This window comes from Lissotriton helveticus, chromosome 5_1 (assembly GCF_964261635.1).
Source record: "Lissotriton helveticus chromosome 5_1, aLisHel1.1, whole genome shotgun sequence".
Classification (NCBI taxonomy): Eukaryota; Metazoa; Chordata; class Amphibia; order Caudata; family Salamandridae; genus Lissotriton; species Lissotriton helveticus.
The window spans coordinates 693,083,607-693,106,049 of NC_136065.1; the positions used below are offsets into that span (position 1 = coordinate 693,083,607).

Sequence of the window (22,443 nt, forward strand, 5' to 3'; positions counted from 1 at the left end):
CAACGGTATGGCCCAGACTGCATACCTAGATGAAATCGCATTGGTATTCTTGGAGAAATATATGTTGGACTTTATGGCAGAACCAATATCCGTTGTGGATGTAATTCTTGCCATCGGCACCCTGCGGAAATCTACGGCCCCGGGATTGGATGGTTTTACCGGGGATTTCTATAAAGAATTTAAGGACATTTTGGCCCCCCAGCTAATCGAGGTGTATGCAGAGGCATTGGAAAAACAAAGTCTCCCCCCCCACAATGTGCGAAGCTGTGAATATTCTCTTGCCAAAACCGGGCAAGGACCACAAGCAGTGCGGCTCCTACCGGCCGCTGTCCTTATTGAACTTGAACTACAAAATCCTGGCATAAGTGCTGGCCAACAAGCTTTCCCAGCTGATGGAATTTAATATTTCGCCAATGCAGTCTGGCTTTGTCCCCAATCATTCCACGTCCTTGAATCTCCGAACACTGTTCAATGTCCTGCACAGGATACAACCTGAGGTGCCGGCGGCGGTGGTGTTACTCGACGCCGAGAAGGCGCTTGACACTTTGGAGTGGCCGTTTCTGGTGGAGGTGATGCAGCAAATAGGCATACCTTATGGCTTCATTGCAACCATTTTGTTGCTATACAGCAGCCCCTCGGCACGACTCCGCTTGAATGGCACTCTGTCAAGGCCATTTTGATTACACCGCGGGACCAGGCAGGGATGCCCCCTGTCCCCTCTACTGTTTATCTTAGCGATGGACCCGTTAATCAGGCACTTTCAAGGACACCATCTATATAGAGGGCTACAATTCAAACCGGGCCCCCTTTTAGCTTCACTATAGGCGGACGATATCATCTTGTATGTCCGCGAACCCCACATAAACCTGGCTCCTCTGATCAGGGAAATTATCAGTTTTGGTAGATTTTCAGGACTTGGCATCAACTGGCATAAGTCCATCATATTCCCGCTAACAGAAGTTACCATCCAGTGGGACTGTGAGTTCCCGCTGGAATGGAGCCGGGACTCAGTGAAGTATCTTGGCATCCACATCCACCTGGACACCACTCAGATCATACGTTTAAATTATGGACAGGCCTTTTCTAAACTAGAACAGGTAGAGAGATGGCTGAAGCTACCCCTGTCACTAGCAGGCAGGGTGGCCATATTAAAAATGGTGGTCCTCCCTAAATTCTTATATCTCTTTATTAATATCCCTGTGCCCTTGGCAGACGGTTTCTTTTGCACTTTGCGGACTCTTCTGACCCGACTGGTGTGGGGTGGAAAACGGCCCCACGTGCGATGGTCCATACTCACCTTACGATATGAAAAATGAGCTTTTAGTGTGCCAGACTTTGAATTATACTAGTTGGTAGCGCAATGTCGCTATGCACACGCTTGGTTTCACCCCGACGCCCGTATTCCATATTTGAAACCAGAGGTGGACCTGGTCCTTCCGGACAAATTGAGTGAGATACTGTCGAGTGGTTTCCCACGGGACAGGCGAAACATCCAGACAGTGTCAACCACTACTTAGGCTTGGGACACGCTGAGAAAGCGCATGGGTGCTACATCTCTATACTCCTCTGACCTACCATTACCCAACGTTAGATGATTCCCACTCACTGGGGAAGGTATAGTACAGCGCACATTGGCAGCGGCAGACATAGTTAAGATGGTTGACCTATTCCTGGCGGGTCATATTCTTTCCATAGACGAAGTCGACAGATTCACTGACTGCAGCTTTATGACACACTTCCTAATGAGCAGAATGAAATCTGCATTAAGCGCAGAGTTCCCATCATACCTGATTGAACACAGAGTCCTTTCCACCCCTGGGTTTGGTCCTGGTGGCGCACGTCTCATCTCCAAAATGTACAAGTCCTGCGCCTCAATGCCACCTGTAGAGGACTCCAAGATTAGGCAGGCCTGGGAGAAAGATACGGGTGGGGCGATCACAGACACCCAGTGGGAGAAGTTTTGTAGGGTTACCAGGGATGTCTCGCTTAACAGTTGCCATAAGTTATTACATTTCAAGTTTCTCCACAGTGTATATTTTACACCAGCCATGGCCCATAAGATTGATGCTACTAAGCCACATAATTGTTTAAAATGCACCTCTCCACATGCCGACTTTCTGCATCTGGCCTGGTCCTGTCCTCGTTTGCAGACCTACTGGGCAGCGGTGTATGAGACCCTGGGGAAAATATTTAGGATCCCACTTGACCCCCTTCCTGAAATTGCCCTCATGGGCTATACAGTTCAGATTCCCAAGAAAGTGAGGAGGCTGGCGTCCCTGGGGCTACTGCTGGCAAAGAGGGAGGTGGCCATTCATTGGGGCAGGAGGACAACTCCCAAACCAAGAGATTGGCTGAATAGCTTAGTATTTTGCAACACCAACGCAGTACTATATGCCAGTCTTATGCCACCGACATCACAAAAAAATAAATAAAAAATGAAAAAGTGTGAAAGGACACATCTATAGTTTACACTTGACCCTCAGCCAGCACCCACAATTGTAATCCAGCCGGAGTTCCTACACTCAGCCATGACTCCTACAGCACATGCTGTCAGACCAGCATCCTCAAGTTTAACGCCTAAAGTACAACTTAACAACCAAATCAGGCATATTCATAACACACAGCACCATACAAACTCCTCCAAACACATAAATATGTAACCAAGGTGCTGGGCTCCGTGGAGGAAGCTGTTGGAATAGGCGCAGGTGATCGATGCCACGCCCTCCGTGGAGGAAGCTGCTCGGCCGAGTCTGGGCTGGAGTGTAATGGCGATGTGTATGTTGAACGCCGAGCCCTGCTGCTGAGGAAAAACAGAAGAATCATTTCTTTTGCCTCGAAGTGTGGCAGAAATCCCCTTTGAATAAGCTGATGAACTGGGTCCCCAGAAGTAAACGAAATGTTCAGTCGGTGAACAACCATTACAACGTAACTATTACAACGACATACTATTACCACGCAACTATTACAACGCAAGTCATTACAACGACTTGCGCTGGGGGGCGCTCTAGGATAGGGAATAGTTTAATTTACTATCCAACACCTTCCCTACTATCCACGGGGACTGGAGTTGGAATAGTAAATAAACTACTCACTATCCAGCACCCCCCAACGCAAGTCTTTGTAACGACTTGCGTTGTAAAACTTGCGTGGTAAAGGCATGCGTTGTGAAAGCATGCGTTGTAATGACATACATCCGTTCCGTCAATGCAGAGGCTGGCTGTAAAAGTAAACTGTCGAACTGGGCCTCAGACTAAACAAAGGTAAACTCAGTGACTATCCTATTACATCGAGTAAATTACTCGACTACTCTTCCTGGCCTTGGAAACAAAGCTGCTTCGGTAATGCAGGGGGTGCAGGGATTGCTGTGCTGCCTGTAAAAAGTAAGATACACAAGCCGTTTTTATAATACACATGCAGACAAAAAAAACGGCAAAGCGTAAAGTGCAGAGGCTGTTTGTGAACAACAGGTAGTTGATTGGAACTGATTGAAACAAAGTAACCAGGGAAAATCGGACTTTCAAATTCAGCCGAGCAGTTAGGAGGAGCGAGGAGGCTAAGACAGTAGTCTGTCGGAGGGTTAAAGGAGAAGAAAGGAACTGTCAGTAAACGCCAAAATTAATTGGAATCGCTGGTCGAGGAGGACGCTGTGATTTCTCGTGGGGGACTGCAAGTCCCAGAAAGCCCTGCTGCTGCCCCTATAGCGCTACACCAGTGTTGGGGAAAGGCTACATCACCCCTCGCGGGAGCCGCTTCGCTGGTGGAGGAAGAAGCTGTGATTTCTCGTGGGGCGCTGCAAGTCTCAGGACGCCCTGCTGCTGCCCCTAACGCGCTACATCTGTGTTGGGGAAAGGCAACATCACCCCTCGCGGCACCCGCTTCGCGAGACGCACGCGGACTGGCCCGTCTGAGCCCGTCAGTCACCGGAGGAGACTGGGCTGGGCCACCCCTCTTGTTACCTCCATCAACTGATCATTCCCCCGGATGTATGACATTACAACGCATGCTTTTACATCACATGCCTTTACAACGCTGTTTTTACAACGCATGACTTTACAACGCATAGTGCTTTGGGGCGCTGGATAGTGAATAGTTTAATTTACTATTCCAACTCCAGTCCCCGTGGATAGTAGGGAAGGTGTTGGATAGTAAATTAAACCTATTCCCTATCCTAGAGCGCCCCCAGCGCAATGCGTTGTAATGGTTAGCGTTGTAAAAGTTGCATCGTAAAGGCACTGCGTGGTAAAAGTTGCGTTGTAAAGGATGTTTCCCCATTCCCCCTAAGGTGAGTGCGCATTTACTCTTTGCTGTGCACTGGACAATATGGGGAAGCGAAGGGGAGCACCCCCAGAACTACCTGTTACCTCCAGCATAGATAGCATGCTGGAAAGGGCTGTAAGCATTGTAGCTAACGAGATCAAATTAACTGGGAGGCGCCTATCGTTTGGCATTGTGGTTCCTCCAATGATAGGTCCCACGCCCGGGGGGATCATGCCACTACCTCACTTCTTTGTAATTCTAGCGCTCGTTTGCACAATGGCTGTATTAATGACTCTACTATTGATATTGAGTCTATTGATGGTGTAGACACTGTAGCCCCCCCTGCAAAGCCGGCTCCTAACTTAGTATCGGTGGGGACTGAGGCAGTTTCTGGGGCAAAACGAAAGAGAAAGCCAGCAAAAATGGTTACTGTAAAGAGGAAACAACCAACCCGTGTAAGCTCATCCCGTGCTACCCTGAGCTCCTGGATACATACCTCACCCTCTGCCAAGACTCCTGAAGCACCTATCCAAACTTCAACCAAAGAGCCTGGCGAATCCACTGGAACACAGACCAATGCAGGCCCCCCTTTATTAGAGGGTCATAATAATAAAGGGGACCAGTTCACTACTTTTGTTATATATACTGTGTATGGACGCATCAGAGATCTACTGGATAGTAAATTTGATGTCTTGTGGAAAGGATTGGAATGTTTGAACATGTTCAGTGTTAATTTAAGTACACAGTGTAATCCTATTGAGCAGGTCAATATCAGGTTGGCGCCATTGACTAATGTTTCTAATTCTAACTCTGATATTTTGACCAACGCTCCAACTACTGCTCCAACTATCGGTACTTCTATAACCTGTGATAAAGTAAAAGATTGCTTTGTACTAGAGCGTAGCAGGGTAATAAATAACATAGCTGTCTCTGGTCGTGCTAATAGCCGTGGCCATAATTGGTCAGTGAAAAATTTGCAACTGACCTGTGATCCTTCTACTATCTCTACTGTTGCACCAGTCCTCGGTATCCCTAAAGCCATTAGATCAGGTGAGGGTGGTTTAGACCCCGGGCTCATTCAAAACCCAAAGCGCAGTCAGGAGTCATTGGACCTACCACCACCAGCCTGTCCCTATGTAGTGGTCCTGGCAAGAGTACCACCCCTCAAAGAAAATCAGGTTGAAACATGGGACCAAGTACGTAACAAAAGTGTTGACTGCATGTCAAAACATAAGGGATTCCGGGCTTTATTTACTAATAACATCATTCTGACACAAAGGGTGGGATGGGTGGGTCAGTCCCCTAAAAACATCGAGGGGTCTGTGTAATTCTTAATTGTTGAAACCCATCCTTAGTGAAATCAATAGTAATGGCTCAGGAGACCCACCCCAATGTTTCAACCCAGATCTGGGCTTTGCCTTTGGGATATTTTTTTAAGCCATATTTGGGGACCCTAAACACCGCAGCTCCTGTCTCCACATACAATAGGTTTTTGGCGTTGTCTGACATGGATAATCAGGATTGACTGCTTCCCATTGCGGTGTCTTCTAATGTAATTCCTCTATCCCCTGACTCTCTATCTAGGGGCCCATATACTCACATTGCCCCCACCTCTGACACCGATCCCGAACTTTTAGCTCGGGCCCCTGTTTTTCGATCAAGCCCACCCCTGACCCCGATTTCGACTTACAAATACTAAGTTGGACCGTCGCCGGCCTGGCTTCTAAAATTAATTTGCCAGACTGGACAGAATTTGTCCAAAAATATGACATGTTAATGTTTTAGGAGACATGGGCAACCAGAGATCTATTTCTGGAGGGGTTTGAGTGCTTCAATTCTCTTGCTTCTATTCCAAATCTGGGTCGCCCGTCAGGTGGCCTGTCAACTTGGATAAACATCTCTGCAGGTGGAAGTGTAAAGACCTTGGATACCAATAACAACAAATTCCAGGCAATTATTTATAAAAGAGGGGCTTCCATATGTGTCATCAATTTTTATAATAACGACTTTCAGAATCTACCAAATGTTAATTTCGCTAATCTATTCAAATTTATAAGCACTATACAGAACTCAAACAGTTTTCCCAATTTTGTAGAGATCTGCCCAGGGGGAGATTTCAATGCCAAAATCCTTAACGGTAGCTATACTACTACCCATCAACCTAGTAATGCACCTACCTGTAGCAGGGGGATTGAATTAACTAATTATTTGTGCACACACAATTTTGTGGATGTAATGGAGATTGTCGCGGATCCTTAATGTGAGAATTACACCACACCTTCCTACAGAGGCAGGAGCCACGCCTCTATCATCGACTATGTTTTTATATCCCCCTTATTAGAAGACTGTCTATCCAAAGCTGAGGTGATCGAAACTATTTATGGAGATCACAATCCTGTAAATGTAACCTTGAGACTCACTCCTAGAGCAACATTTAGCAAAGAGTGTGGCGCAAGAGATCTGTCCCCGTCTACTGATAATCTTAGATTGGTTTGACGTGGTGTTGATAACACAGTTTTATTTGGCAAAGTGGTAAAAGTGCATTCGGATCTTGTAGATATTTGTCTGACTTTTAAAGAATATAACGCGGACATAGTTGGCTCCTTCACACAATTATGTGAGGGCATCAAACACATGCTTTCCAGGCCCGTAAAGGAAACACCCTTAGGCCCTAGATGGTTCAATAGCGATTGTTCTGCAGCTAACAGAGATCATAGAAGAGCAATCGCAAAAATTCCCAGAGACCATGTGGCCATTAAATTGTGTAGACAACGATACAGGGCTGCTATTAAACTAAGAAAAGATGACGTAGTTAAAGAACCCTGGAAGAAATTAGCATGTGCCACTACACTAAAGGATGGGAAAGGTTTTTGGCAGGCTGTCAAAGCCATGAGGTCTATAGGACAACTGCTAACTCCCATCAGTTGTAACATCAGCAGCGAGTGATGGGACAATCATTTCTCTAAGATCTATTTAGCTCAAGTCCAAAACATGGTCTTGAACGAGAGTTTGGCAGCTATTAGGCTCCAGATAACCCTTTCTGAAGTAGAGGAAGCAACACATCAGAGTCTGGGCAACAAGGCGCCAGGCCCAGACGGCTTCCCAATTGATCTTATTAAACATCAGCTTGAAATTTGGGCGCCTCTTTTATTGAATGTTTTTAACAATTTATCGGTTTCATCAATCCCTAAAACATGGTCGACCAGTATCATCGTGCCTATTTTTAAAATGGGCGACCGTTCTAATCCAAGTTGTTATAGACCGATCTCCCTGATCAACAATATATTTAAAATTTAGGGAGTATCCTGTTTAACAAGATCAGGGTTTGGGCCGAGGAGGTTCACATTCTCCATCCTTGTCAGTTGGAGTTTAGGAGCAAAGTTGGCACTGTTGAGCAGTGCCTCAACCTCAATCTGATTATAGGTAAATATACAATAGCTACAAAATCTCCTAGTTACCTGGCATTTATGGATCTTACCTCTCCTTTGATTTTGTTTATAGGTCTCAGCTTTGCTCTATCCTTTTAAAATATGGCCTGGATGAGGTTTTAGTGTATATTTTGGCCTACTTACATAAGGACCTGCACACCAGGGTGCGGATTGGGAAGGGCGGAGAGGTATCGAAGGCCATCAGAGTTGGCAGAGGGGTCAGGCACGGCTGTGTCCTGGCGCCCCTGCTTTTAATCCTTTATATCAATGATTTGAGCGAATCATTGGTATCACTTACCCCTGATGTCCCTATTATTAATGGTAACATGCTCCCGGCCCTTCTTTATGCCGATGATGCAGTTTTAATGGCACGCACCCCGACCGCCCTACGCATATTGGTGCGGGGCTTTGTAGATTTTATGGCAAGCTTGGACCTATGCACTCATTTTAAGAAAACGTTTTTAATGGGTTGTGAATCAAAAAAGTATTTAAATAACACCATTGTTTTGGATTCAGATTGTTTACAGAGCACTTGCCCCTATTTGGGGCTGGTTTTTGCAGGTAACGGTCTATGGGTGGAGCACGTGGCGCATTGTGGTAAAAAGTACTCTAGAGCGATTAACAACATACTCAGCTTGCCCCAGCCTGGAAAGACACAGGTCGTTTCTTTTCTGCCATCACCAAAATTTTTAAACTACAATGTATCCCCACTGCCACCTATAGCGCAGAAGTTTGGGGTTTTAGGCAATGTGGTAGCATACAGGGGGAAAAAACTGATAAATTATTGGGCGCCCCTATTTCTTCATCACAGAATGCTTGCCATAGTGAATTGAAACTTCCTTACATAGAAGACTATATTAAAGCTGCTTTATTTTGGCTCGCGGTTTGGAAGAACCCCGGGGCGCAGCTAACAATGGAAATAATTACAGATTGTCTTAGCTGCGATAAAGGAAGGGATATACACTGGCTTGCTGCTGTTAGGAAGAGTCTGATTAGCGTAAACCTTGAGCGGATATTCTTAAACCCAACCAACTCAGATGGCATAAGTAAAAAAAGCCTACAGAAGGCACTTTACGCAGTATACAGCAAAACTAGACATGAAGCAGAGATACAAAAACATTTAGTAGCTAGATATATGATGATTGAGAAAACATCCCATCTACCCTGCAGTTATCTTTTAAGACCAATTGGCAGATGGGAGAGGGGTCTGCTTTTTAGACTAAGGGCTAATACTGTGAAATTCTTGCTCTTTTTCCCGTTGGGGTTTAATTCCAATCTTGACCAACCTCCTTGCCCCTTAATGCCCAACGTAAACAAACAATGATGCACTTTTTATTCTTTTGTAGCTTTTATTTAAAATACACTAAAAAGTTTTTGATACAATTTTTTAAGACTATACCGATGATCAATTACAAGGTAGCATATGGACACATTCTTACTCTGGAAGACGAGGAGCTAACCTTACGAGTAGGATCTTTCCTGAAAGTGGCAGTACTTGCCCGCAATTCCATGTGCCCCTACTGATTTATATTCTTTGCAAAATTCACTTGTATATATTGTAGATATATCCTGTGGAGTTTCTTTTTTACTGTATTTGTATATATGATGAATTGTTGTATGCATTTGATGAAGGTGATTAATGAATCCCACCGTGTTTTTTAATTGTTTTCCCCATCCCCCTTTTTTTAACTGATTCAAAAATTGTGATATTTCAGATGCTGGACTTGTGCCTTTATGGATATTTAGTGCATCCAAATATTGAATTGATATAACCAAGGCTCTGTTTATTGTCAGTGCGTCGGTGGCTCTCTGAGGATTGTCCTAGTCTTCAACTTTAACTGCTGGTGAATGGATTTGAGGCCTTTATTTACCCTCTGCTATGAGTGACCAATTTGCTTTAGCTTCCATTTACTCCCAGAATGGGCAAATGGGCACTAAAGTATAACATATCCAAAGAAAGGGCATTCAAAATTATATGTAGGCTTTCCTGTTTTCAGTTTCTATTTTTAGTAAATTCTGGAGTTTTTTTGAGTGTTTTCAAGTGATTTCAATACGTTTAAAAACAGTGGTTATCAGTGGTTACACATTTTAGCGTCAGTAAAAACAACAGAAACAGTGCTTTACCTGGTGTTTATGGAACTTTTTGCTTTTATTATTGCTTGCTTTCTGCACTGATATGCAGTCTCACAATTAAGAGTTCATCACTAATGATTGCTTTTGCTTTCCTTGCAGTTCCAGTGTTGTGCAAGTCGAGCAGCATTGAGGTGGCTGTCCCAAAGGATCTAGTTGGAGGGCTGGAGTTGTTTTTGTCTAACTCTTCCTGCAGAGGGGTGTCCAATGGCACGCATGTCAACATCAACTTTAGCTTGAAAACGTGCGGCACAGTGATCGATGTGTGTAATTCTCAATTTCAACATTTGTATATATCTTTTTATAGCTTAAATTTAGGATATAGCATAGGCCATGGGCAGAGCTACACAGAGAAGAGGACGTGTTTCAAAGATGACTGGGCCTGGTTTACTAAAATTGAAGCAAATTAAGGTTTCATTTGTTACAACTATACCGAAACAGGTGTAACTGGTGACAATCATAAAGCACAATCTTATGTGTACAGGATATCCTTAAAAACCGCCTGCACCTCTTTTTCAAGCCCTAAATTAGCATATTTCATTCACTGAGTAAAAAATGCTAGGCTTAGGAAATGACATATATTTTTTAATCAAGTTTAGACAATCTTTCTTCTCCCTGTAAACAATTTTTATGTAATATGTATTTTTTTCCTCTGCTCCTAAGCCCTGTGAAAACTGCTGTGATTTTGTTTCCTTCCTATGCTTTCTGCAGCAGTTACGCCTGGACATTTGAGCTATAAGTTGAGGGTGCAAATTCATTTGGTAATGCAGTTACAAATGTTTGTAACCCTGAGTGATTGTTTGCCACATTAGCCTGGAACTTTTCTGACTACTCCTCTAACATATACTTCTGTGACGCCTCCAAGAAAAACTTCAGAGAAGATGTAAGAATGCATAGATTATGCACATACAAGTGGGTTATACACTCTTATTTTATTTAGTACCCCAAGCTCCGGGTATAAGGCAGGCTTATGTGTGAAAAGCAATCCTTGTCAATCCTTTGAAGAATACATGCAGAGAAAAATAAACAACTTTGTGCCTACTTTCTATTCTTCCTACCTTTCATTCAGTCTTACTTCCTCTTTTCCAGGTGGTGAATGATAAAATAATTGCTAGCAATCTGGTGACTGGAATGCCAAAGCAGACACCAGGCAGCAATGGCGACATTATCATCCGCACCAGCAAGTTGCTGATTCCTGTGACCTGCGAGTTTCCTCGTACGTACGTCATCACGGAGGGATATGTGGCCAACCTCAAGAACTCCCCACTAGAAATCATGGGACGCAACAGAGGGACCTTCCCCTTCGCTCTTGAGATCTTCAAGGACAAGGAGTTTGATGAGCCCTACAAGGAGACACTCCCTGTGTTGAAGCTCAGAGACTCGCTGTATTTTGGGATCGAGCCCCTGATGCGCGTGAACGGACTGGAGACCATGGTTGAAAGCTGCTTCGCCACCCCATCTTCTAAAATTGATGAGATGCTGAAGTACTACCTCATTCAGGATGGGTGAGTATTAGCTTGAACACTGAGTGTGTCATTTATTCAGTTCACAAGGTAGTGGTACTCATTTCATTTGACACAACAGACTTTTACTGCTTGCCCCATCATTTTATTTCAAGCCCTAAATATTTAAAATATTCACTATCTTTTCACATGTTCACAAATAACTGTGTTGTTGTCACTTCCTGGTTATTTCCTGATCTGTTATAAATGAAACATAATGCATATGTTTTACTTGTACCTAAGGTCTATTTCTAAAATATTATGGGGCAGATTTACAAGAAACTGATGCATCTGCCAGTTTCCCTGCGTCTCCATGTGAAACCCTTGCTTCACCATGGATTGGCCGGATTTACAATACGATTCAGAAAAGGGGGTGGTGATGAACAGAGTGTCTGAATTAAGCAGACCACTCTTACCCAGTCCAAAGATCAGGGCTTGATCCATCACCGTTTTTTAGCTCACTGCACCATCCCAGCTCAGAACCTGGCTACATGCAAATTAGTCTGTTCCTGTCCCAGTGCATGATGGGAACAGGGCAAACCAAACTACCAAGCCAATTCTTATACTGGGAAGGAAACAAGCTACCGGGGACCGGTTTCTGGCATTTCAGCCTCGTCGGCCCGGCTTGCTTGAATCCTGATGGTGCAATGAGCAAGGTACTCACATCTGAGTATACCCTTCCACGCTTATGGTGGACAAAATGATTCAGAAAAGGGGGTGGTGATGAACAGAGTGTCTGAATTAAGCAGACCACTCTTACCCAGTCCAAAGATCAGGGCTTGATCCATCACCGTTTTTTAGCTCACTGGTGCAGTGAGCTAAATAACGGTGATGGATCAAGCCCTGATCTTTGGACTGGGTAAGAGTGGTCTGCTTAATTCAGACACTCTGTTCATCACCACCCCCTTTTCTGAATCGTTTTTGGCCACTATAGGTGTGGCAGGGTATACTCAGACATGAGTCCCTTGCTCACTGCTCCATCAGGATTCAAGCAAGCCGGGCCGACGACGGCTGTAATGCCAGAAACCGGTCCCCGGAAGCTTGTCTCCTTTCTGGTGAAGAATTGGCTTGGTAGTTTGGTCTGCCCTGTTCCCATGATGCACTGGGCCAGGGACAGACTAATTTGCATATAGCCAGGTTCTGAGCTGGGATGGGGCAGTGAGCTAAATAACGGTGATGGATCAAGCCCTGATCTTTGGACTGGGTAAGAGTGGTCTGCTTAATTCAGACACTCTGTTCATCACCACCCCCTTTTCTGAATCGTTTTTGGCCACTATAGGTGTGGCAAGGTATACTCAGACATGAGTCCCTTGCTCACTGCTCCATCAGGATTCAAGCAAGCCGGGCCGACGACGGCTGTAATGCCAGAAACCGGTCCCCGGAAGCTTGTCTCCTTTCTGGTGAAGAATTGGCTTGGTAGTTTGGTCTGCCCTGTTCCCATGATGCACTGGGCCAGGGACAGACTAATTTGCATATAGCCAGGTTCTGAGCTGGGATGGGGCAGTGAGCTAAATAACGGTGATGGATCAAGCCCTGATCTTTGGACTGGGTAAGAGTTGTCTGCTTAATTCAGACACTCTGTTCATCACCACCCCCTTTTCTGAATCGGTTTTGGCCACTATAGGTGTGGCAGGGTATACTCAGACATGAGTCCCTTGCTCACTGCTCCATCAGGATTCAAGCAAGCCGGGCCGACGACGGCTGTAATGCCAGAAATCGGTCCCCGGAAGCTTGTCTCCTTTCTGGTGAAGAATTGGCTTGGTAGTTTGGTCTGCCCTGTTCCCATGATGCACTGGGCCAGGGACAGACTAATTTGCATATAGCCAGGTTCTGAGCTGGGATGGGACAGTGAACTAAATAACGGTGATGGATCAAGCCCTGATCTTTGGACTGGGTAAGAGTGGTCTGCTTAATTCAGACACTCTGTTCATCACCACCCCCTTTTCTGAATCGTTTTTGGCCACTATAGGTGTGGCAGGGTATACTCAGACATGAGTCCCTTGCTCACTGCTCCATCAGGATTCAAGCAAGCCGGGCCGACGACGGCTGTAATGCCAGAAACCGGTCCTCGGAAGCTTGTCTCCTTTCTGGTGAAGAATTGGCTTGGTAGTTTGGTCTGCCCTGTTCCCATGATGCACTGGGCCAGGGACAGACTAATTTGCATATAGCCAGGTTCTGAGCTGGGATGGGGCAGTGAGCTAAATAACGGTGATGGATCAAGCCCTGATCTTTGGACTGGGTAAGAGTGGTCTGCTTAATTCAGACACTCTGTTCATCACCACCCCCTTTTCTGAATCGTTTTTGGCCACTATAGGTGTGGCAGGGTATACTCAGACATGAGTCCCTTGCTCACTGCTCCATCAGGATTCAAGCAAGCCGGGCCGACGACGGCTGTAATGCCAGAAACCGGTCCCCGGAAGCTTGTCTCCTTTCTGGTGAAGAATTGGCTTGGTAGTTTGTTCTGCCCTGTTCCCATGATGCACTGGGCCAGGGACAGACTAATTTGCATATAGCCAGGTTCTGAGCTGGGAAGGGGCAGTGAGCTAAATAACGGTGATGGATCAAGCCCTGATCTTTGGACTGGGTAAGAGTGGTCTGCTTAATTCAGACACTCTGTTCATCACCACCCCCTTTTCTGAATCGGATTTACAATACAGCGCACCATGGCGCAAGGATTGACAGATGCAGCAGAAATCCTGATGCATCTGTTGCCGCAAAAGTCACGCATTGCTGGAGTCGTGTCGCAAGCACAATGCAACTCCAGCAATGCACGGGGAGGCCTTATCCCAATACACTGTGTCACTCCTTACACCTGCTTCAAGCAGGCATAGGGTTTGGACCCAGTGGCGTCCTAGAAGTGGCGCAGTGATATCTTGTTGATTTCACGGCGTCCCTTCTACAAGGCTTTTTTGCGTGGGAAAGCCCACCCTTCATACATTTAACCTAACACAGACATAATGTGACGCAGGGTTTTTACAACTTGACACATCTTCCTAGATGCATTACGTTGTAAATGGCCTGCAGCGTGGTACATTGTTTACGCCACCGTTGCGTCGCAAAACGCAACGCAGCGGCGGCGCAAAAGTGTCGCAAGGGTCTTGCAAATCAGCCCCTTTGTTGTAGCTACTGCAAATCATACCAGACCTATAAAATGCTGTTTCAAAATTTTGCATAATTCAATTAAATTGAACCATACAGAACAGTTGTTGATATTACATTTGTAATTATCCAGTTTTTGCCTTGGAATACAGGATAGACCTAGGGTTTCTTACATGAGAGCCCAAGTGACTTGAATCACTGCTTCTCGCCAGATAGAAAAATCTAAGTTGGAAACAGATGGCTTCCACAGCCACTTTCACATGCAATTTAATGAACTGTTTTAAAAACGACACGAAACCTCCCATGCAGAAACTGCCATATGTGTCGAAATTTCAAACCAGAGATAATTTAGGTGTGTGACATTGTAGCAAGGGTTTGCTCTGAATCATTTAATCTAAAAAAAAATGCAGAATAAAATGTCAGTGCCTTCAGCTATTTAAAATATGCGAAACGAGATGCATTTCCAGAACATGCAAATAGAGTCATTTACTGAGCCAATTGAAACCTCGTGAAATGCAATTCTAGGTCAATAAAAACAGGAGGCAGTGCGAACGCTACACAACTTGACCTGAATGTGACCCAGCCGGCCCTATTCGCGCTCTAGTAAGCAGTCTCACCAGCAGTGCTGCTTATAAACAATGGGTTGGACCCTATAAAGTCAAAAGGACCTGGGTAACAGTAGAAATGAAGGAAAGCGGTCCTAAGACTGAGTACAGAAAAATATCACACAACTATTCAATTACATTAATTTAAATCAATTTGAAGAAGCAAAGCTATTCAATGCAAAAGGATTTAATTCAAATTTTGCATGTATATCCTTCTCAATGGATTACAAATTAAGTTACATTAGACACATTTCTCGACATGCTTGTGCCCACAAACACAACAGGGGGGGGTGAAGTGGAAGGAGTGTTAGGAAAAGGGTAAACGTGATCTGAGTCATTCAGTGACAAATCTTATTTACAGTCAAAACAATACATATTGGTGGTCCCTTGAAAACAAAGGCCACACTACAAGGCTCATACAGAGTCCAAATTTGATCTAGTAGAACGAGCCTAACTCCCTTGGAGCGATCAGTGTCTGTGTGGGGACAGGAGTTGGTCACTGGTGTGTAGTCGTCTACGTTTCGACCCGAAAGAACAGTAGGGGTTTCTTCCTTACAATTGGGTCTTCATCAGGACAAAAGGAGTTGTGGGCGGGCAACCTCCTGGGGGAAATAAAAAACTTGTTTGAATTATTTCGTTAGAGACCACTACATCCAGTTATATTTTCAATGGATGGTGGGAATAACATTAAAATATGAAACCGTGTCGTCTGATAGTGTCTGATTGCCACACTATTACGTCTAAACCTATGTACACAAATAGTTCTCACCTATCGCCAAAGGCGAGCGAAGTTGGAACTACTCCAAGATGGATTATCTGATCCTAAATCAAGTTCTTATTGGTCGTGACGTTGTTGGTAGATCAATTTGTGCAGCTCACTTGGTAATGTCTAAAGGAAAAGGAAATTCGAACTCAGTAAGAAAGGTCCATACTAGACCACAGAGAGAAAGGCACCACATTGGGAACATTTACGCACACGTTGGAGAATAACGTCTTATTTTATTACCTAGTAGCCTCTAGAAAGTCATCTGTAGTGGACTTATGACAAATATTCTTCCACAGTGAGTTTAGCACCCTACAGTAATGGATAAAAGGAAATTGGTCACCCTGTTGTAGGCGTGATTGTATACTACCGCATTATAATTAGACCACAGAGTGATTAACAAATAGTTATTAGCGTTGAAATATATTTCTGAGAAAAACATCATGGTGTATTACCTAGTATCCTCTAAGCAGTCAGCTTTAAGGAGACTTATGACACAATTTTCTTACTCAATTTGTTTGACACCCTACAAGAACAGAATAAACGAAAGTTAGTAGCCATGTTATGTGCTCGATTGTATTCTGCCACAAAACATGTTGCGTGTCCATACCTCTAAGTGTTCACAAAGGCCACTTCGGATTATTCTGGTAGTGGTAATGCGTTGAGCGTCATATGAATATTATATGTGAACTCTTATTGCGTATTCATATCCGCGTTGGGGATCCATGAAACCTTATTAAAAATGACATGCAAGACCATACATTGATTATTGTCATTCTACGTAATAGCTCCAAAACGATGGAAAATATGGATCCTATTAATATCTCATATTAACATTACGGTTTTCTTTAAGCGGCGCTTCTAACAAATAGGAGAAGTGAGGAGTCAAGCCTACAAATCGGAAAGAAACATATTACCATCTAATATACGAACCACCATGCACGATTCCAAACGCCCCTCACAGTTATTAAATCATACCGTCACCGGAGAAGGCTATCACCGGTGAGAGACAAATTCTTGTTGGTTATTCGCAGCTATCTGTTGAACAATAAATAGGACACACACGTTTTAAAAAAAATGTGTCATGAAATCGCTACCGCGATTCTATCTACAAAAGACACCAACATAGAGCGGGGTTTAAATACCTTAGGACGTCTAAAGTTGTCCCAACAGATCGTCAAGTATTCGTAGCTTGTATATTTGTTCAATGGTTGCTGCAAAGTGTTAGGAGGAAACAAAGCCCGTTTTTAAAAAAAGCCGTTCTAAACACAAGGGTCTCGTGTGTGGCGCGCCATTAATTTCGACGGATTACGGACTCGCAATAAATACCTTATAGCTTCATCTGTCATCCGACAGAGATCCTCTGGTGTTCCTCCCCCATGTAATTCCCCCGGGGCGTCAAACCTGAGCTGCATTCACATCATCCGCAGTCCGCTTCTACGCAAAGTAAAATAAGTTACACCATTTCCTGGGTGTTCGGTGGGTGGGCGGGACTACTACGTGAAAATAGAAGAGATACTTTCCTTTGTAAAGGAATAGTAGTTCCAAAGCCATTAAGCTTAATCGGACTACAAACTCTTCATTGATCGCAATTACTGTCTACATGCGTGTCCCCATACTTATATACGATGGTTTTAACGGTGACGCGACATCCATCCCTATGGGCATATAAGATGACTTTTTATCTCATATTATATTTCAAGATTCCGTGTATTACCGACGTATTTTGCTTTAGATTACATGTCAAAAAATCCAAAATTGTTGCGTGTGAAATTACCATACATATTATACAAAAAAGCGAAACGAGTGCACTTAACTCGCAGGTTAGTGAAAACCCGTCACTTCAATGATCATTGTCAAAAGATTCTACATCAGTTCCTATATAACTCCCGGGATGAGGGAGTTCCACAGCAATGGCCTATCACTGATCCCGTTATTAACTATCTGTTGACATGTTGGTTTTAAAATTTAAACAAGTGCAAATATGCAAAGCGTCAAAGCATTTGAATCACATAATTCTGCTGTTAAGCCCTGGATAAAACTGAGAGACCATCACCACCATTCTACCATGTTGTACTCTATGGTTCACAATTAGAAAATACTTATTGAAAGAGTGCACTTATCACATAGGATAGTGAAGACTCTGCCAGTTGTTGTATAAATAGTGGAAGAAAAATTGTGCAAACAGACTTTCAGTTACCTAACACAAAAGGATATCAACATATATGCTTAGATATTCGCTAGTTGAGCAAAACTAGTTTCTGTTTCATTGAGACCTTCAGCCACAGAGTTGAAAATATGCATCCACTTTAACTCTCTAATGTTCAGAATATTGGACAGATTTCCGCCCCTAGGGCCAAGTGTGATGTGTTCCAAAACTACCCATTTCAATGATTCAGGTAGATGGTTATGCTTCGTGCAATGTTCAACTAGAGGTGCCCCGGGTACCTTGCATCTGATTCTGCTGCAGTGTGAAAGGAACCTTGCCTTAACGCGCTGTTGTGTCTGACCGACATATATAAGCTCGCACGGACAAATTATTGCATAGATCACATTTTTCGTGTTGCAGTTCGTGTGGTGTTTGTGGGTATGGCGATGGTTCTTAAAGACAAAGTCCTTAGATTGAATCGTAAAGGGGCAAGCCTTGCACTTGCCACACCTGTAGTGTCCCACTATCTGAGGGAGATTCCAGCATGAGGTTAGCGTGGGTTCGGGCGGACACTCTAGAAATGATGACACTACATAGTCTTTCACATTCCTGGCCTTTTTGAATGCATGCATTGGTACGTTTGTTATGCCTAGATCTCTAGCAACCATGCTCCAGTGTTTGTTGATAACTTTCTTAATAGAGTTACTTTTAGTAGAAAAAGTAGTAACACAAATCATGCGTTCCTCCGACTGATTGTTACGTATGGTAGGTTCCAGAAGTGTTTCGCGATGACAAAACCAGGCTCTTTTCCTGGATCGTTTAGTAAGCCGTTTGGGATAGCCTCTCTCTATTAAGCGTTTCATCAGGATCTCTGATTGAAGCATATAATCTTCTTTTTTACTGCAGTTCCTTCGAATACGGAGGAACTGCCCGTAGGGCAAGTTATCTCGAAGGCTCCTCGGATGGTGGCTCGAGTACTGTAACAGAGAATTCCTTTCCGCAGGTTTCCTGAATAGGGTCGTGTGTAGTGTGCCATTTTCCACCACTACTGTGATGTCTAGAAAGTCAATCTTTTCATTGCTGGCTTGTATAGTGAATTGGATATCTGGAGACCGTGAATTTAGCCATGTATGAAAAAGTGTCAGTTCATTATTATTACCTTTCCAAAGTAACAGCACATCATCTATGTACCGAACCCAAAGTTGTATATGTTGTTGAAAGGGATTCTGGTCACAAATGACAAATGTCTTTTCATAGAAGGCCATGAATAGGATGGCCAGGTCCGGGGCAAAGGCTGCCCCCATTGCCACGCCCTTGGTTTGAAGATAAAATACATCTTGAAAAATGAAAAAGTTCCTCATCATTGCTATTTTCAATAAAAGGATTATGAATGAGGTGGGCACTTGCACAGGGGCTACACGACTGTCTAGGGCTTCAGTGATCACCATCAGTGCTTCATCCTGCGGTATGCTCGTGTACAATGACACTATGTCGCAGGTTACAAGTAGCTCTTCGTCAGGATCAAATGCTTTGCCGTCTACCAAGGTGATGGTCTGTGTGGTATCTCTCAGGTAAGTGGAAGTCGCTTCTGCCAAAGGTTTTAAAAAGAAGTCTATATAGCGACTTAGAGGTTCAAGGATGGAACCACATCCGGAGACGATAGGTCGCCCCGGAGGGTTATGTAGATCTTTATGCACCTTTGGCAAGGTGTATATCGTTGGTATCCGTGGGTGACTCTGGTTAAGATATTGGTATTCCTGATCCGTCAAGAAACCATGTTGGACTCCTTCCTGAGTTACTCGTTGAATTTCAATAGCTAAGTCGCGTGTTGGATCAGATGTCAGTCTTCGATAGCTCACACCATCATTCAATTGGCGCAGGATCTCATCTTTATACTTGGATACATCTTGTATGATAATGGCTCCACCCTTATCGGCTGGCTTCACAACCACATTGGGATTTGATTTGAGAGTTTCCAGCGCCGTCCGTTCTGTCTTCTTAATATTGTATTTGACATAGGTTTTCTCATTCAAAATCTCTTTGACCTCGTCAGTAATGATGTTCTCGTATGCCAATATTCGGTGGCTCATCATGTTCGAGTGGGGTACAAAAGTAGAAGGTGTCCTAAGTCCTGTTACCGAGATGTTCCTTGGAGGTGGTCTGTTTCTAAAGAAAAACCGCAATCTGATTTTGCGAAAAAATCTGGAAAGTTCCATGATCGTGTTAAAGCAATTCGGTGGTGTTGTTGGGACAAAAGATAAGCCCTTACTCAGCACCCCAAGTTCGTCCTCATTGAGTTCATTCGATGACAGGTTGATGATGGGTGTATCCGTGGTTCCTACCACCTGTAGTTCTTGCGTCTGGTGGAGCGCTCGCCGTGTTCCTCCGGCGGGAATCTGACCTGTTTCTGGCCTCGGCCTCTGCCACCGTCGTTGTCCCACTGCATCGGAGGACCTTGCTGTCCACGTCCTGTCCCTCGGTTCCAGTTGTTGCCTCGTCCGCGAGGTGGTCTCCATGTACCTTGTTCTAAAAAAGAATTTGGTTGGTATTGGGGACGGTAGTTATCCTGGTAACTGTAGGGGTTGCTGCTACCTGCTTGCTCTGAATCCTCTCCGGAACTGTAAGAGGAGTCGGAAAATGTAGTGAATTGTCCTCTGGGTCTTCCGCCCCTAAAGCCCCGATTCGTGAAACGCCCTTGTTGGTCCTGTCGATAGAAATCTTCAGATAGGTATGGATAGGTTTTCTTCTTGTCATAGAATTTAAGATCACGAGCTAATTTGTCAAGTTTTTTCTTGATGGTAGATGTCTCAAAATCTTGAAGAGTGGCAACCAGTTCAACTGGTTCAACTGGTTGCCACTCTTCAAGATTTTGAGACATCTACCATCAAGAAAAAACTTGACAAATTAGCTCGTGATCTTAAATTCTATGACAAGAAGAAAACCTATCCATACCTATCTGAAGATTTCTATCGACAGGACCAACAAGGGCGTTTCACGAATCGGGGCTTTAGGGGCGGAAGACCCAGAGGACAATTCACTACATTTTCCGACTCCTCTTACAGTTCCGGAGAGGATTCAGAGCAAGCAGGTAGCAGCAACCCCTACAGTTACCAGGATAACTACCGTCCCCAATACCAACCAAATTCTTTTTTAGAACAAGGTACATGGAGACCACCTCGCGGACGAGGCAACAACTGGAACCGAGGGACAGGACGTGGACAGCAAGGTCCTCCGATGCAGTGGGACAACGACGGTGGCAGAGGCCGAGGCCAGAAACAGGTCAGATTCCCGCCGGAGGAACACGGCGAGCGCTCCACCAGACGCAAGAACTACAGGTGGTAGGAACCACGGATACACCCATCATCAACCTGTCATCGAATGAACTCAATGAGGACGAACTTGGGGTGCTGAGTAAGGGCTTATCTTTTGTCCCAACAACACCACCGAATTGCTTTAACACGATCATGGAACTTTCCAGATTTTTTCGCACAATCAGATTGCGGTTTTTCTTTAGAAACAGACCACCTCCAAGGAACATCTCGGTAACAGGACTTAGGACACCTTCTACTTTTGTACCCCACTCGAACATGATGAGCCACCGAATATTGGCATACGAGAACATCATTACTGACGAGGTCAAAGAGATTTTGAATGAGAAAACCTATGTCAAATACAATATTAAGAAGACAGAACGGACGGCGCTGGAAACTCTCAAATCAAATCCCAATGTGGTTGTGAAGCCAGCCGATAAGGGTGGAGCCATTATCATACAAGATGTATCCAAGTATAAAGATGAGATCCTGCGCCAATTGAATGATGGTGTGAGCTATCGAAGACTGACATCTGATCCAACACGCGACTTAGCTATTGAAATTCAACGAGTAACTCAGGAAGGAGTCCAACATGGTTTCTTGACGGATCAGGAATACCAATATCTTAACCAGAGTCACCCACGGATACCAACGATATACACCTTGCCAAAGGTGCATAAAGATCTACATAACCCTCCGGGGCGACCTATCGTCTCCGGATGTGGTTCCATCCTTGAACCTCTAAGTCGCTATATAGACTTCTTTTTAAAACCTTTGGCAGAAGCGACTTCCACTTACCTGAGAGATACCACACAGACCATCACCTTGGTAGACGGCAAAGCATTTGATCCTGACGAAGAGCTACTTGTAACCTGCGACATAGTGTCATTGTACACGAGCATACCGCAGGATGAAGCACTGATGGTGATCACTGAAGCCCTAGACAGTCGTGTAGCCCCTGTGCAAGTGCCCACCTCATTCATAATCCTTTTATTGAAAATAGCAATGATGAGGAACTTTTTCATTTTTCAAGATGTATTTTATCTTCAAACCAAGGGCGTGGCAATGGGGGCAGCCTTTGCCCCGGACCTGGCCATCCTATTCATGGCCTTCTATGAAAAGACATTTGTCATTTGTGACCAGAATCCCTTTCAACAACATATACAACTTTGGGTTCGGTACATAGATGATGTGCTGTT

At 44.4% G+C, this 22,443-nt stretch overlaps 1 protein-coding gene across 1 annotated transcript in view; it reads left to right on the top strand.

The window, feature by feature from the left end:
* The window catches only part of OIT3 (oncoprotein induced transcript 3), a 669,633-nt gene that overhangs the window by 524,640 nt on the left and 122,550 nt on the right, over window positions 1-22,443 (top strand). Inside the window, exons 6-7 of the mRNA XM_078643084.1 lie at window positions 9,918-10,078; window positions 10,905-11,320. Of these exons, the coding sequence (XP_078499210.1) occupies window positions 9,918-10,078; window positions 10,905-11,320 (577 nt within the window). The remainder of the gene's footprint in view (window positions 1-9,917; window positions 10,079-10,904; window positions 11,321-22,443) is intronic.